Raw genomic sequence first — 16,597 nt, forward strand, 5'->3', positions numbered from 1 at the left:
AGATCACGCTGATAGGGTAGTAGTTATGTTTATATCCTTGACTGTCAAACTCAGGGAGATAGGAAGGTTACTAAAATGTTATGAGGAAAATATCCCTTTTACACTTTCAAGTTATTGTCTAAGCCTAGCCAGAAGGTGTTTCCACGGTAAAAGCTTAAAGTAAGCCATGGAAAAACTCATCCTCTCTCCCTCTGTACTACCCTCACCTTGTCTGAATTTACATTCCAGTTGAAAAGACTGATCACAAAGGATCAGTTCCCAGTTTAGCTACCTTAGTGACCAAAATCAGGCTCACCTCCTGATTTGAAGATCAGTTTCTGCTCTAAAAACAAAAGGGCTTCCCAGAAAAATACTAGCTAGGTTTATAAGCAGAGACTGGTATATAATAAGTAGGGTAGAAATGTAGGAGATCTCAAAATGTTTTAGTACCAAGTCCATCCTTCCCTTGGAGCAATTCCACAAGTCACCAAAAATATTGTTCATTTTAGAACAGAGTGGAAGAAAGACTTTGCTAAGGGCCAGTTGTGTAAATTTTCAATATGAATTTTAAGCAGGATTATACACCCCCAAGAACATTATGCTATTTTTAACTAATAGGTAGGATTGCTGTGTCCACAACAGTTTGAAGCAATCAGGACTGAAACTATTAAACAGCAACTCTCACTGTGGTACCTTGTCATTTGGCACTTCTATTTCTATTTTCACATCTTCCAAGGCTTCATCATGAAACACTTGTAATGCACCCATGCTGGGCACAACACAAAGCTCAAATAGAAAAACATGATTCCCATGCTTTATTATGGTTTAGTCATATTGAGCAAGCCAGATATGTGAAAGAATCCCAAGGTTAGAGCACTCTCCGCCCCACTCAGCCCGAGTGTCCAGAGGAAAGACACTAGGAAGCACCTGTCCTAAACCTACCTAACTCTTCTAATGCTTGCTGAATTTGTGTATGTAGTAAAAGGAGAGGGGTCATCTGTGGTGTTGGAGGAACAACTCTGCATGCCTGAACTAGAGACCTGAATGGGGCAATTGGATGCTATGTGACTTATATCTCATTAAAGATGTTTATAGGAGGGCGAATATGGTGGGTATACTTTGTATACATGTACGAAAATCTAACAATGAAACCTGTTGAAATTGTTCTAAGAAGGAGGAATGAGGGAGAATGATGGAGGGGGTGAATCTAATTAAGATACATTGTAAGTACATATGTAAGTATCACCATGAACATCCCTGTATAACTAATACATGCTAATAAAAATATTTTTTTAAAAAAAGATGTTTATAAAAGCACAAAAAAGCTCTTACTCTGATTATTCTAATCAGTCAAAGTTATTTTTAAGCTCTCATGCTGAAGACTATCTAGCCAAAGTCTGCACTAGTTTGGCAATGGCGCCTGTATATAGTCTCTTCCCTTTGGTATACATCTTTCTTTCCCACATTCCCTCTCTAGTCTCTGTTCTCTGTTGTTTTTCCACTCTGAACTAGGACTTAGGTCTCTCAGTTGTTACAACCACAGTGTGTGCTGTCTGGTGGACCACAGGAAAGCTGCTGCCCCTGGCAACTTTCCCTTCATGACCTGACTCAAGTCACATTCTGGCTCTCCTGATGTCTGCACATCAGGGGTTGGACTATGTGATCCTTCCCAGCTCTCAGTCTATGTGAAAAATCCAAATGATGAACACTGACTTGCCCAATAACATGCAAAGTCTCTGCCATTTTTGCCAATATATATTTGGATTATTCATTTTATAACTATCCACCATGATGAAATCCTCCAAAGAACCATAATTAATATATTTATAAAATGATCAACGTCCTTATCTTTTTTAAGAAAGTACTTAAAGAAAATTCAAAGGCCAGTGCAGAATGCTTGATGGTTCCTTTAAACCAGTCTCTAAGGGTCCATTTTCAAATGAGGGGAAAAAAAAAAAAAAACCAGGGCTCAAGGAGTGACTCAAGTGGTACAGCGCCTGCCTGCCTAGCAAGCATGAGGCCCTGAGTTCAAACCCCAGTACTGCCAAACATACAAACAAGCTTTACCCTGTTGGGACCCCGCTGGATTTAGCAAACCAAACAAAAACTAAGATTAGGGCCTTATAAGTGATTCAACTAAATCCTGAGAAAAGAAAGGCTTTGTGTGGTAAGTGGTAGAAAGATCTGATAACACCTCACCCTACATTATGAATCCTAGAAATATGCTCAGAGAGCAATAAACACTGCAGGAATTCCTTTACCCTGGACAACTTGCAGCTTTTTATGCAAACCAGTTGCATTCCCTCAACAAAAGTCATAGAAATATGTAGTCACCAGTATCCAACATACCACCACCAAACAGACTCACAGTATTGTTTCCATGTGCCCAACATCAGAGAGCAAAACCGAAAGAAACATCAATTTCACACACACACACACACACACACACACACACACACACACACAAAAACCATTTCCTTTGCAGAACCTGCGCTAAGTTGTGGGTATGGAAAGGATAAATATTAGTTGCTAATAAAAGTCCGACGGCCAACTCTCCATTGAGAAGCAAACCACACACGCATAAATCCTAAAAACAATAACCCTAAGGTGCGTTCCTTGTCAGGGAGCTGAACGCCAAACACGGAGAGAAATGACTCAAAGTGTCCATTTGCATCTTTCTTTCCCATTACCTCAGACCCACAAGCTCTCCTGTCCTCATCAGAAAAGCCTCGTGCAAAAGGTGGCAGGCCTTCTTCAGTCCTTCGGGCTCAGGGGGAGGGGGCGGAAAGGACAAAGATGGGCGCTTTCGAGCCCTCTCGGCTTCGTCACCCGGCTCCCTGCCTCTCCCTTTCTCCTGGCGGAACTAGAGCACCTGCCAGATACAGGTCCCTTCCTCCACCCGCGGGGCCTGGGCGTCCAAGGAGCCCAGGCGCTGCAGCCCTAAGGGACAAAGGCCAGGCTTACAAAGGGGAGGGGAGGTGAAAGAAGTTGGGCACAGAATGAAGCCCTTACGAACAAAAGGGAGGGGGGCATGAGAATCCCAAGCCACTTGGAGTGTTCCCCGAGGTTAAGTGGAGAAATGCGCGTGGGGGGGAGGGGGGATTTAGAAAATTCCTTTGGGAAAAGGGATCTGGGATCTGCTGGGGCGTAGCAGCCGGCAGGAAGGAGGCTGCAGGCAGTATTGAGGCTCTGGGGCGCGAAGGGGGCACAGTTCGTGGGTAAGGAGAGGTGATGGCAATGAAATGAAGACCAGACAGGGCCCAGTGGACAGAGCAGTCCTGCGCAGCGCTGCCTGGGGCCGGAGGGGATCTGACTCTGGAAAGGATCGGAAGGGGGCTGGGGGCACGCGACGAAGGCATTCGAGGGAGAGGGCAGAGTTGGGGGCGCAATGCTGGAAAAGGGGCTGAGAACAGAACCATAGAGTGGCTAGGGGGGACTGTAAGGGGGACTGACCCCCGTCGGCCCGACCTCACCTGACGCCGGGTCGGAGTCCAGGTCTAGTGCTGAGAAAGCGCCAGCTCCAGCCAGTCCCTCCGGCCCGCGCGGGAGACCACGGACACAAAGCGGGGCGCGGGGGAGGAGGGGAGGAGGGAGGAGGAGGGGGAGGGGAGAGAGAGGAGGAGACGCCGGAGGCCCGCGAGGGGGGGGAGGGGCGCCCGCCGCCCTCCGCCTGGGTCAGGGGGCGGGGCGTGAGGCTGGAGGCCACACTTAGCCGGCCAATAGCCACCCCGCCGGCCGGCCGACTTGGGCGCGCCTTCCAGCAGCTCACCTCAGCACCTGGGCCTTGGCTGGCCTCAGCCAATCAAATGCATTTATTTGCATAACAGGCCCCGCCCAGTCGCCCCAGCCTGGGGACTGCTTTCCGCGAATACAAAGAAAACCCCCCGCAGGGGGATGGGGTCCACTCCAGGTCCCCTAGTGCCAGGACATAGTATCACCTTTTCAACATGTGCTATGGTCTCTCACAGTTCTCTTGATGAGGGAGAAGATTGGGGGTCATGGAGATTTGATCCCTCTCCTCCTCTCCGAGTTCCCTCTTTCTAACCGAGCACTGCTCTTCTATTCCAGGGCACACAGTTCCCGGTCTTCGCTTGGGAGCCGTCTGCCTCCCCACCCCTTTTCCCAATCTCCCTAATCTCTGTGCTTCTTCTCGCGGGCTGTTGCCCACTACTGGCTTTCTGCAGCACTGCAGCCCTCATCAGCAAGCTCTGAGCACAGCTCGGATGGATGCTCCCAAGCCAAACAATGCAGAGATGAAGAGGTCACTGCATTGGGGTAGCAAGGACCTGGCTAGGTGACTCTGTTACCTATGATGGCAAGAAGCCAATACACCTTCCCCCATATCATCTCTCCCTCCTTCCCTTCTCCTACCTTCTGGTCTGTACTGGGCCACAATGGTGACTGACTGGCCCGCGCGTTTCAGAGCAGCTGCAGCCTGCTCATGAGTTGCATTCCTCAGGTTCACTCCATTCACCTGACCAAAGAGAGGAGCTATGAGCCACCCAAAAGCAAGGAAGGAGTCCTCTTGTCACAGCAGTTAGGCGAGGGAAAGAGGTAGTCCATCCTCTAAGCCTATTTGGATATGTTTCCCAAAATTCCATTCTTGCCCCCCGAAATGAGACCTAAGAATCTCTAGTGTAATAATTATCTTTGTGGAAGCAAATGTCAATCAGGGTTAAGATTCAAGGAACATCGATTTCCTCGTTAAGGAGGAGGTCTGGTCTTGGCACGTTGTCCCTCAGTAAAGAAGACAATTTAAGTTTTCTCCAGTTCTTAGCCCTTCTCTCATCTCAAGAAATATTCCTTGGAGGAAACAAGGACTCCCCCCCTCCCTTTTCCACTGGCACAGATTCCATCCTCCCACCTCGCCTTTGTCTCACCGATAAGATCCGGTCTCCCCTGCGCAGCTCCCCACTCAGGTCTGCTGGGCCTCCTGCCAGGATGAAGGAGACAAAAATGCCTTCTCCATCCTCTCCTCCTACGATGTTGAAGCCCAGGCCTGTGGAGCCTTTGTGCAGGATGATCTTGCGGGGCTCTCTGATGGGAAAGGAGCGGAGATATGACAAGAGAGGTCAGGACAAAGAGTGACGGGAGCTGTTGTCCCTGTGATGGCCAGCCTCGAACACCACCCATACTTGCTATATAGGAAGTAAGGAGCTGGGTCCCTGTGTGATACCCTGTTCCTCCCTTCTTCTCTGGAAACCTGCTTGGCTGCTGTTTTGTGTCAGGTGCCAAGTTTCGGTTCCTCTTCCCTCCTTCTTCCTAAGGTCCTGGAGTCAACTTCCCAGTGGACAGTCCACGGCTCTCTCAGATCAACAAAGCCCTAGCCTGAACTCTAGAGCCCAATTTTCAGAACCCACTCACTGGTCCTCTTCCTCCCCAGAATCTCCTATTCTCTCAACTGGTGTGACCAACCCTAGGTCACAAAAAGAGGAACCAGTTAAGGGCAGTGAACCACCACCCCTCACCTTCCAAAGATGTACAACTGCTCCTGTGCAGTCTCAAAATTCCACCCACCAACTCCGACCCTCCCATCTTCCCCAACAAGTATTTAGTCAACAGCTACCACTGTGTAGCCCTGCTAGGTGATGTAGGGGACAGATATAAAGAAATTGCAGGTCCCCAAAAGGTGGTTAGGAGCTGACCTGAAGAGAGGAGACAAGCACACGAAAAATCCGACTAAAACTAACCACATCCAAAGAACCTGTCTCTAAATGGTCAGTGTCAGCAGGTGAGAGCAAGCAGCCCCATGTGGACAGCAGCACACCCGGAGTCCCAGCACAGTCTCCAGGCCCACCGCCTTTACTTGTTCTAAGCATCTTTCCTCTGAGGAGCCCCAAGTCCTAAGGCAGACTCCTCCTCTCTCGCTGCCAGTCTCTGGCGAGGCTCCCTACCTGGCATCCCCTCCAGGCCGCAGGGAGCGGAGCGGCCAGGCCCACCTCTGCGAAGCCCTCCTCCAGGCCGAGGCGGAGGCCGACCCCAAGCCCAGGGCCAAGCCCGAGCCTGAGAATTTGCAGGCCCTCTCCATGGCTCCTCTGGCTCTCCCCCTCCAGCCTACCCTTCCGGCTCCACCGCAGCCTGCCCAGCAGCTTCCCAGGCCCCACCCCGCAAACCTGTCCCCCGGAACCCCGGCCGGCCTGACCAGTTCCACGGCCAGGCCCGCCGCCACGATGGGGCGGGGCTGTTCCCGCCCCCCCCGCGGCCCCCGGGCCGGCCAGTCTCTCACAGTCCTGCCAACCCCACCGGCTGAACCGCTTTTCAGTAATTCAGAATGGCTACAGCACTGGGTGCTGCAAGTGTCTCAGGGCAGGAAACCCCGCGGCCCACCCCACCCTGGATGTGCACTTTCGGATCCGGGCCACTCGCTCGGCACTCCCCCTGATGGTGAAACTTGTCTTCGCAGCCAACTCTGTCCCCCCCTGGAGTCCCAAAGGACTGAGAGAGGGCCCCAGACCTCCCAGCTGGGAATGACGAGGGTCTGATCCTCTTCTCTGCCATACTAAAAGGAGACCTGTCGCTGGTCAGAAACGGGATTCTTCTCCCTTCCCAAACCCCACCCCGGATCCGTCGAATGGGGTGAGGATCTTACCTGGTGAAGTCCTCCTCAGCAAGCATGTGCCTGGGGATAGGAGAGTAGCGGGTGGGGGGCACCTGAGGAGGAGCAGGGTAGCTGACCTTACTCTCCACTGCCCCAAGATAACCCAGGCTGGAATTATGGCTTATGTGGTTGTCAGCCAAGGCAGTAAAAGCTGAAATCAAGAAAGGGAGAGGAAAGTTCAGACATTCCACGTAGGTACCTATCCCACTCCCCTTCAATGACTTTCCCCCACACCCCAGTGGAAGCCAAAAGAGACCAAGGGATGCTGATTCCTCAGGCCGCACCTCCCCACTCCATCCACGCCTCCCCCAGGGTTCCTCCTCCGCAGTCCCTTTCTAAATCCTAGGCTCACTCCTGTGACTCTTAGAAAGAGCTGAAGTCAAGGCAGTCTACAAAGAAAGGCATGACTAGAGGGGTGACTAATAATAATCCCTCACATCTCTGTAGCTTAATACAGTTTTCCAAGGGCTTTCTCGTCCATGATTTCATTTGATCCTTGCACCAGTCCTATGAGGAAGGCAGCATATACATCATTACCTCCTTTGGGCCAAAGAGGAAAACTAAAGAAATAAAAGGGACTTGTCCAAGGGCACCTAGCTCCAAGGGACAGAGCTGGGATCTGGATTCAGTTATGAGCACTATCTTTTGCACTTGTTTTATTAACAGCTTCCCTTCTGGAAACCAGGGAACAAAACTTCAGGTCAGGGACAGGGGCCAATAATAGGTACGTACTGCTGGCGTAGTCAGGGGGAGCATACATGTCGTTGAGGTGGAGGCTGCCCGGCTTGGCCACCTTTAGATAGACCATATCTGATGTATTCTTCAGTGACGCCACGGCTTCCTCGTGCCTCACATCCTGCAGATTGGTGTTGTTCACCTAGAAGAGTAGAAAGGCCCTGGTATGGGACTTGGGAGAAGGCAAGACCTTCCAGGGAACCCCAAGGAATGCCCTTTCTGTGCAGTTCAACAGTGTTCTAACAGAGGTCCAAGTATAATGCCATGAGGACCCAAGACAGGCAGGAGGCAAGGGTAAGGGCAGGTGAGGGCAGCCCCACCATGGAAAGAACTGGACCTTGATACCTGGGCCAATAAACTCAGATGATATTCTTGAACTTCCCCAAGACTCTTTGCCCTCCAGTGAGGTTTAAGTACAGTGAGAGGGAGCTCCATGTCCTCCTCCCCACCCTACCATTTGGGCATTCCCATGAAGGCTGTCTCACCGCTAGCAACCGGTCCCCAATCTGTAGGCGTCCGTCCTTCTGAGCAGCTCCCCCCTCAATGATCTTGGTGATATAGATGCTATTGTCTCCTGGGATGTGCTGGTTGCCAATGCCCCCAGCAATGCTGAAACCCAGGCCTGGGCAACAGTCAGCAAGGAGAAGTTAGAGTGTTTAGGCCATCCCAAAGACAACTGCCCTCCCCCAGCCATCCCACTGTTCTCCCCCCGCCCCCTGCCAAGAGCTCCCCCAGGGATCCCAAATATTAGGCTGCCACCCTGAGGTCTGTAAGGGTGAGATCCAAAGCCAAGAAAGACAGCTATGAGCTGGAACTGAGGGGAGTCATGCGAAGAGTAAGGCTGATCCCTTCCATTCCCTCTGGGGCCCAGGATGTGGCTAGAGCACAGGAACCTGGAAGGCCTCACCTTTGGGCCCTTTGAGCAGGTTGACCTCCATGATGGTCTCAGGTGGGGGCTGCCGCCTCCGCACCACCAACCGCACCACAGGGCCTGCCTCCTTTAGCGCCTCCACCGCCCGGCTGTGCACCACCTCCGACACGTCCACCTCATTCACCCGCAGCACACAGTCATTCACCCTGCGGGGGAAGCCGGAGAGGCATGACACTGTACCACCGCCCCTCCACCCCCTCTCCCATATCCTTACGCTTCTGTTCCCTCTCCTCCTTCTCCTTCCTCCCCCCTTCCCAGATCTAAGGGAAGGGTCATCCTGCCCCTCCCCTCATCGCCATCCTACCCCTGCCACCTACAACCTTGTTTCCAGACTAGCTTACCCCAGCCTCCCATCCATGGCAGCTGCTCCACCAGGGATGATCTTGGTAATAAAGATGCCAGGGTCATCAGGGACATGGGGGTTGTCGATGCCACCTGCAATACTGAAGCCCAGGCCAGAGTTGCCCTGCAGAAGGGGGTGGAAGGGCACAGTTACACTCTGAGGGCATAAAGGAGGGTTCTGGGCACCCTGTCTCCCTCTGCCTCCCAGAGCAGGTTCTCCAGGTGCTGGGGCACATTCATCAGAAAACTGGTAGTTTCCCAGCCTTGTGATGACCATTCTGGTCAGGAGGCCTCGGCAAACCAATCTCCTCCCCAATTCCTCAGGTCTCAGCAAGCAAAGTCAATTAATATTTGTTAGTGAGTTGATTGACGGATGTGGTGATATGGTTTCTGAGGGCCACTGTTTCCCATCCTCTCAGTGCAGGCTTCCCCATGAGTCCCGAAAGTGCTGTGCAGGGCCCTTGCCACTCCTGGCTCCCCTCTCCTCCTCCTTTTCTTCCCTCCCCACGGGCAGACTCACCCGCTCCAGTACTATCTCCTCATACTTGAACATGCCATCACTGCCATTCACCTGGGGGAAGACACAGTCACTTCCCTCAGTGCTTCCTGCCCTACCAACCATCTGCCCTCCCCACCCCCGTCCGTCAGCCTGCCCCTCTCCCACTCCCACAGAAAGCCCAAGTACACCCCAGGGCACCTCTAGGCCACAGATGGGGACAGCCTGACCCCAAGGGGGCCACTCCCCTCCCCTTGTTTCCAACCATATCAGGTCAAACCCAGCTGCTCATTTAGCCCAGACCAATTGTCTGGGACTGAGCCAGCCAGTGGTGCACTCACCGAAAGGCTGGGCTCCAGGGCCTCGGGGTTCACTAGGAGGGGTGCAGGGCTGGCCTAAGGGGGATGGCAGAGATGGAGCATGGCGGACAAACCGCATCACACCCAGCATCCATAGGGGGACACCCAGAGGCTTGGCCAAAGAACCCTCCCCTTCTGAACCACAGCTCTCCTTGCCTTGGGAATCATAGATTCCCACCATGTCACAGCTGGAAGGACAGCAGACACCATTTTATCCAACTCCCCCACATGACACATGGTGACACTGAGGGGGTGTGGGATGTGCCTGAGGGCACACTGGGAGTTAGTGGCAGAGCAGGGGCTGGAACCTGGCTCTCCAGGTTCTCTTTGGACTAAAGCAAACTTCGTCTACTTGTTCCCTTCCCCTAGCAGAGCTCATAGGAAAAAGGAGAGTTGTCCTCTTAGAGTACCTCAGGAACCCTCATTCTGCACCTCCTTCAGTGACTTCAGGAAGCCAATTTCTCAAATGGACAAGAGTCAAAGTCCTAATCCATTTTCTACCAAAGGACTTTGACCCTGAACCCTTTGTGTATCCCTGGAGAAAGGGCCAGGGTGGGATCCAGTAAGGACTCTGAAGCCAGCCCTGAGGCAGGACAGGAGCAGGGTGAACACAATTTCCCACGAAGGAGAGGCTGATGACCCAGAGACAGATTAACAGCAGAGTCCGTGGTCTTCAGCACACAGGAGCCATGGGAGGAGAGGCAGGGGAGAGGATCAGAAACACAGGGTTGGTTTGACCAAACCACAGAGGTAGCCTCCCATACAGGACATACTTGTGGCCATTTTTCAAGTGAAAATCTGATTCTTGACTGACAAATAGCACCTGCTCCCTATTCCCACTCTCATCTCCAAAAACGAAGGAGCTCTCTTGCCTCTCACCCCAGGTCTCCTGGCACCATCCCCAGTCTTTCTCTGGCTGTGTTGTCTCTTTTCTAACCCCTGTTCACAGAAGAGGAGAACTGGAAGCCCAGGGTGGGGGCCCCTCCGTACATCCTGCTCTGCCTTGCCCTTCCATCCTCTACCCCAACATAGCTTTGCTCCAAGAGGCATAGAGGAGAGGGGGAGAGGGCCAGCTAGTCATGCCTCCCCCATTTCTGGGTCTGGCCCAGACTTCATGCCCTGTAGCTCTGGGAGTTGGTGGGAGGACTTCAGCTGCAGCCTCACCCTGGTCCCTGATCTCAGGAGGAAAAAGCAGATGACTCTTCAGAGACCCCAAAACAACACAGTTGCCTGAAGTACCATGCAACAGACACACAGGCAAAAGGGCATTCATGCGGCTCTTTATGCATCTGGTATGCCGTGTGTGCCCACATGTGACAAGCCATGCTTAAAGCCCAGTTTGAGTGGTACCCAGAGGCACCCAGCTGCCAGTGGTCCACCCTCCAACCTCTGTTCCGTCCTCACTCAGGGACCTTGCTCCCAGGGCCAGAAGCCATCCAGGGATCAGCCGTGGCAAAGAAACCTTAGTCAGCTAGCCCAGCCCTGGGATTGGCACCCGTCTCCGAGTTGGGCAGGACAAGTATGAAAGGGTGTTTGCAAGGGGAGGACCAAAGGACAGAAGAGCAAAGGAGAGACGGGGACTCACTGGAGGTGGCAAGGGACCAAAGCAAGGGGTGAGGGAAGCTGTAAGCATGGACAGACAGAAGGCCAGAACAGAAGACTCCTCTCCTCAGGAAGTCTCCACCTTTGCTTCTGAGCAAGAGCTCATCTTATCCCCAGAGGAGGACAGAGAAGCCAGAATGGTCACCAGCTTGGGGTAGTTAGCACCTGACCTCGGACAGCAAAGCCTCCTCCTCATCTCTCCCCACACTGGGGGCTGCAGAGCTGAATACCAGACAGGCCCTCCGCCATGTGTGCCAGGGACCTGGCTCTGCTGGCCCAGCCTCCATTTTGCTTCTTCTCCCACAGATGCTCCTTCCATTTTCTAAGCTGGCAGTTTAGACTGGGAGTGGAAACCGGAGTTGTGCCCAGCACCCAGGGGCTCCCAAGCTGTGCCAAGTCAGGCTGGGGGAGGGTGCCCAAGAGGAATATGCCCCACCGGGGCCAGTCCTTGCACCAGGGCAGCTGCGAGCCTTGCCTGGTTCCAGTCACCATGCTTTCTCGGAAGGAAGGAAGCTTCCTTCAATCCTCCCTAACACCGCCCCCCCCAACCCCCACCCCCAGCAGCACACACACTTCAGAGCTGCTTGGACAAAAGAGTCTGTCCTTCTCAGCAGCCTCTAAGCCTTGCTTGGGACGTGTCTCTCACCTCCTCCCCCTCCTCTCTCTTGCCTGTCAAGCGCCTCTCACCAGGGACACCACACACACATATATACACACAGAGAAGCACATGCGTGCACACTCTTGCAGCCACATGCTCACACAGATATACATGTAGCCACACACATGCAGGCAAACACAGCTATCCTTGCAGCCTCATCTACAGAGACACTTTGAGGATTTAGAGACAGCCCCACACGTCCATGTCCATGTGCACATTCACACACAAAGGGACTGGGACGGAGAGAGACTCATGGCATCCAGTGATAAAGCTCAGCAAGCCAGGCACATGGGCTTATCTACATAGATTCACAGACGCTCCACTGCCTTTCTCCACACACCCCAACATACATATACACAGATATGTGCCCCCCTACGCAGAGCACCCTGCCCCCGCCTCCCCTCCCGTGGAGACACACACCACACACAACCCCCGCAGAACCTCCCGCCCCCCGCCAGACACAGAGACACTGCCAAACCCCCGCACTGAGAAATCCCGATTCCCCCACACAAGAAAATATGCCCCTCCGCCATACCTTCACCCCCTGACCCACACACAGCTCTTCCCAATCCCCTCCAGATGGAGACCCCTAAACAGACACACAGGGAACCACACATTTCCAACCACTTCTCTTTGCCCAGCTGCTTGGAGCCCCAGCAACTCCTGCTGTACCCCAGGCCTTTAAGCTCCCACTCTCCAGGCCTCCTGGGTTGCCCCACCAGCCCCCGCCCCCACTTCCGATGCTCCATACCTGCTCATACCAATCCCGGTTGGTACAGGTGCACTCAGGCCACCAGCCGGGGCCACTGCCGTTGAGTTTCGGGGTGCTCTTGCCCGGGACTGGCTTAGGGGGCACTGGCCCCACATCTCGACCGGTGGGGATGAGCTTGGCCTTGGTGCGAGGGGTGGGGGTGGCCCCTGCTTGAGAGGGCAGGGTCTGCGAGCTGTAGCCCCCATAACCAGAGCTGGCCCCATTGCCCCCACCTGGCCCGTAGGGGTCGGGCACCTGCCAGTCCCCATAGCCAGGAGGCTCGAGGCGCCGCAGAGCGGCCAGGCGGGTCACTTCATAGCACTCGGGGCACTTACAGCAGTGCTGGTGCTTGTGCATGGCACTGCCCCCCGCGGCTCGGACCCCCCAGCCCACGCCAGTTTCCACGCCGCCGCCGCCACCGCCGGGCTCCCGGGCACACTCACACTGCTCGGACCAGGAAGGGGGGGACACCCGTGGGGGCGCCCGGGCGGAGCGGGGCCTGGGGCCGGGCGGGCGTCCCGGGGCCTCTGCCCCCACGCTGCCCCGCACCCACGGCTCCCCCTCCAGCACTGGCGGCTCCGTGTCGCCCGTCGTGGATCCTGGGCCGAGGCCCAGCGGCAAAGAAGAAGCGGGAGCCCAGGCAGAGGTTGGATGCAGCGAGGACCGCTCCTGCTCTGGTCCCCAGGATGGATCTGAGTGGAGTCAAGAGCATCTCTCCCCGGCTCCCTTCTCAGTTGATTCCAGCCAATCAGAGCGCAGAATCAGGCAGCAGCAGCGGCAGCGGCAGGAATGCTAAACAGCGGCTCCTTAAAGGAACAGCGGCAGAGGCGACCCCAGGCTCAACCCCAGCAGCCCGGGTCTCTGGGGTACCGAAGATCCTGGGGATGGGGCGGGGGACTTGGGTCACCCAAGAGCTCAAGCGCACCATCTCGTGCCCCTATATCCCCAATTTCAGCCCGTCTTCTGCCCACTCCACCCCGCCCCACTTCCAAGAGGGAGTTACAGGGAGATGCTCAATGGGTCCCCGGGCTTGGTGTGAGCTGGGGCCACCAGAAGTAAAGGCTTGAGGTAACAGAACCTACCGAATGGACGTTGGAACAGGGTGAGGGAGGTGCTCTCTCCTCCAGGGGACCAAGGAAAATGGCAACATACAAGGACTGCCCTCCTGTCAGTGCCTCCCCATCCAGACCATTGTTCGTCATCTTCTAGGCCCTGAAATGACTGCGACCTCATGCTTGACCTTCTTACATCACCAGCAAGGACCAGAACAGGCAGTAGCAGAAAACTGCTTATCCTTGGCTCCCACACCTGTCTCCACTCCATCCTCACATGGCTATGTTGAGGGAAGGAGCTTCAGAATGCTAAGAGGAAAGAGTCCAGAACAGGAGGAAAGGTAAGGAGAGATCTGAAGTGAGAGAAACCATTCTGTAGATCTGGAGAAGCACTTGGGAGTACACGTCCATTTACAACTCTTTAGCCTCTCCTGGCTCAACCTGTTGGGGGATAGGAGGGAAAGGATGGTTAGTCAGGAAGACTCTCTCTTTTTGTTGCTTATTTATCTATTTATTTATTTAGACAATCTCTGTATGTAGCCCAGGCTGACCTGGAGCTCATGTTTCTCCTGCCTCAGCCTCCTGAGTGCTGGGATCACAGGCATACACCACTGCACCCAGCTTTTTGTTGTTCTTGTTTTCTCTTTAGCTATCAGTAATTGAATCTTTACAAAGTCTTAAGTGCTTTACATGCAAACAAAAACCCTACCAAGGTCACACTATTATTATCTTAATTTTACCAATGAGAAATAGAAGCTCAGCGATGTTAACATAGTTAGGTAACACAGCTTCAAGTGACAGAATCAAGATGCAAGTCTCTGCCTTTTGACTCCAGAATCCATGCTCTTGTGCACTGTAATACAACTGGTATACTCTTAACTCTCCTGCAGACCTTAGCTCTCAGTTCAATTCAACAAACATTCATAGAGCACCTATTTTGTGCAAGACCTTAACAGTGGTGCCAGGGATACAGAGATTCATCCTTAATTCAACAAATATTCATGCCCAAACACTATTCTTGGGTTTGGGGATATAGCAGCAAACAGAAAAAATAACACAAAATAAACAGAACAAATCCCTGTCCTTGGGTAGCTTACATTCTAGTGAGGGAACACAGGCAAAGACAAGCACAATACATAAGTAAATTACACAGTACATGTGGTGATAGGCGCTGTGGACAAAAGAAAGGGCAGAGCAAGGTCAGACGAATTGACAATGTTAGCAGATGACACTAGATTGTGATTTTTTTTCAAGTTTTTAAACTCCACATTTTAATATGAAGAATCCAAATATACAGAAAAATTTAAGGAATTTTACTGTGAATGCCCAGTTACCCTCCACCTGGATTCTCATGAACATTTTGCTATACTTGCTTTATTGTGTTTATCTTCCACATATCCCTTCAACTTCTTTTTTTTTTGGTGGTCCTAGGGTTTGAACTCAGGGCCTCAAGCTTGGTAGGCAGGTGCTCTTACTGCTTGAGCCACTCTGCCAGTCCTTTTTTGTGATGATTTTTTTTTTTGAGCTAGGGACTATTATTTTTTTCCCAGAGCTGGCTTTGAACTATGATTCTCCAGGTCTTTGCTTCCTGAGTAGCTAGGATTACAGGCTTGAGCCAGTGGCACCTGGCTCCACCTCTTTTTGAAGGATAGTCTCACCAGCTACAGTATTCAGGGTTGACAGTTTTTTCTTTAAGCACTTGAAATATGTTGTGACGCTTGCTTTGGCCTCCATGGTTTCTGATGAGAAATTCATTAACATTTGACTTATTTTTCCGTACAGATAAAGTGGTTTAAAAAAAAAAAACAGAAACAAATCTCTTGCTACTTTCAAGTTTTCTTTGTCTTTCGTTTTCAGAAGTTTGATTATGATGTGTCTTGGTATGAAAGAGCACAGTGGAGGGAGTGAAATCAAGTGTGATATATTTGATACGTTGTAAGAACCTTTGTAAATCCCATAATGTACCCCACCCGGCACAACAATAAAAAAAATAAATAAAATTTAAAAAAAGATGTGTCTCGATGTGGCTTTCTTTGGGTTTATTCTGTGTGAGGTTTGTTCAGCTTCTTAAGCCAGGGTGAGAAAGAGAGAGAGAGAGAGAGAGAGAGACTCGGAAACGAAACCCAGGGCCTTGTGCACACTATGCAAGTGCTACCACTGAGCTACACCCCTAGCCCCTTCAACCATTATTTTCTGAGTACTTTTTCCCAAGCACCATCTCTTTCTCCCCTCCTTCTGGACCTCCCACAAAATAAATATTAACATTTTTGCTACAGACCCACATGACCCAGAGCGCTGTTCATTTTTTGTCTATTTGCTCAATGTTGTTCAGATTGGGTACTTTCTAATGTCCTATCTTCAAGTTTACTGATAATTTCCTCTGTCCCCTCCATCCTGCTAGTGAGCCTCTCCACTGAGTTTTTTTTTTTTTTAGTTTGCTTATTGTAGTCTTCTGTTCTAAAATTTCTATTTGATTCTTCATTTTATCTCTTATTTCCTAGCCAAAACTTTGCAAATTTTAAAATTGTTTCAACCTTGTTTATAATTGCTTGTTGAAGTACCTTTTAATGTTGGCCACTTTCAGCCTTGTCAGATAATTGATACCTCTCTGTCATCTCAGTATTTGGCATCTATTGATCATTTTTCATTCAAGTGGAGGGTCTGCTGATTCTTGGTAAGTTGTATTTTTTATGGGAATTTTTATGAGACTCTAGACTTTATTTAAATCTCTTATTTTTGGTAGGGATTCAAGTCCAAGTTCTCCCACTGGCTTCAGTTGATATGTGAGGCAGGGGCTTCTGGGTAGGATTGGAGATTCTAGCTTCCTACTAGGCTTCTGCTGATGCCCCCCTGTCTGGGAGAGTTTGAAGTGACTCTTTACTGTTTCCCAGGCAGGCATCCATTGGTGCCACAGACAGGAGGTGGAAGATGTTGGGGAGAGAAGGAGGGGGAGGACAGAGACCTCAGAATGCTTCCTTGTGGTAGACAGTTTTGACTTTCCATTAGGCCCCTCCTGACACTCTTAGACCAGCCAACAGGGAGGGGACCTTGTTACTCTGGGAGGATGGGAGTCCAGGATCTCTACCTAACCTCC

General features: G+C 51.9%; 1 protein-coding gene across 10 annotated transcripts in view; it reads right to left on the reverse strand.

Annotated features, from left to right (window-relative positions):
• The window catches only part of Dlg3 (discs large MAGUK scaffold protein 3), a 53,326-nt gene extending 40,179 nt beyond the window's left edge, over positions 1-13,147 (reverse strand). For 2 of the 10 annotated variants that reach the window (XM_020155447.2, XM_074063712.1), the window contains exons 1-10: positions 12,452-13,147; positions 9,423-9,476; positions 9,106-9,156; positions 8,585-8,709; positions 8,220-8,389; positions 7,798-7,934; positions 7,310-7,454; positions 6,569-6,728; positions 4,860-5,016; positions 4,351-4,453 (exon numbers count right to left, since the gene is read on the reverse strand). In XM_020155447.2, coding sequence (XP_020011036.1) covers positions 4,351-4,453; positions 4,860-5,016; positions 6,569-6,728; positions 7,310-7,454; positions 7,798-7,934; positions 8,220-8,389; positions 8,585-8,709; positions 9,106-9,156; positions 9,423-9,476; positions 12,452-12,808 — 1,459 coding nt within the window. In that variant the 5' untranslated portion in view covers positions 12,809-13,147. Of the gene's footprint in view, positions 1-2,669; positions 2,828-3,452; positions 3,600-4,350; positions 4,454-4,859; positions 5,017-5,873; positions 6,071-6,568; positions 6,729-7,309; positions 7,455-7,797; positions 7,935-8,219; positions 8,390-8,584; positions 8,710-9,105; positions 9,157-9,422; positions 9,477-12,451 lie in introns of those variants that run through there. The other 8 variants (XM_020155444.2, XM_074063709.1, XM_020155445.2 and 5 more) reach the window with 6 other exon arrangements.
• Between the last annotated feature and the right edge of the window lie 3,450 nt (positions 13,148-16,597).

Source organism: Castor canadensis, chromosome X (assembly GCF_047511655.1).
Source record: "Castor canadensis chromosome X, mCasCan1.hap1v2, whole genome shotgun sequence".
Lineage (NCBI taxonomy): Eukaryota > Metazoa > Chordata > Mammalia > Rodentia > Castoridae > Castor > Castor canadensis.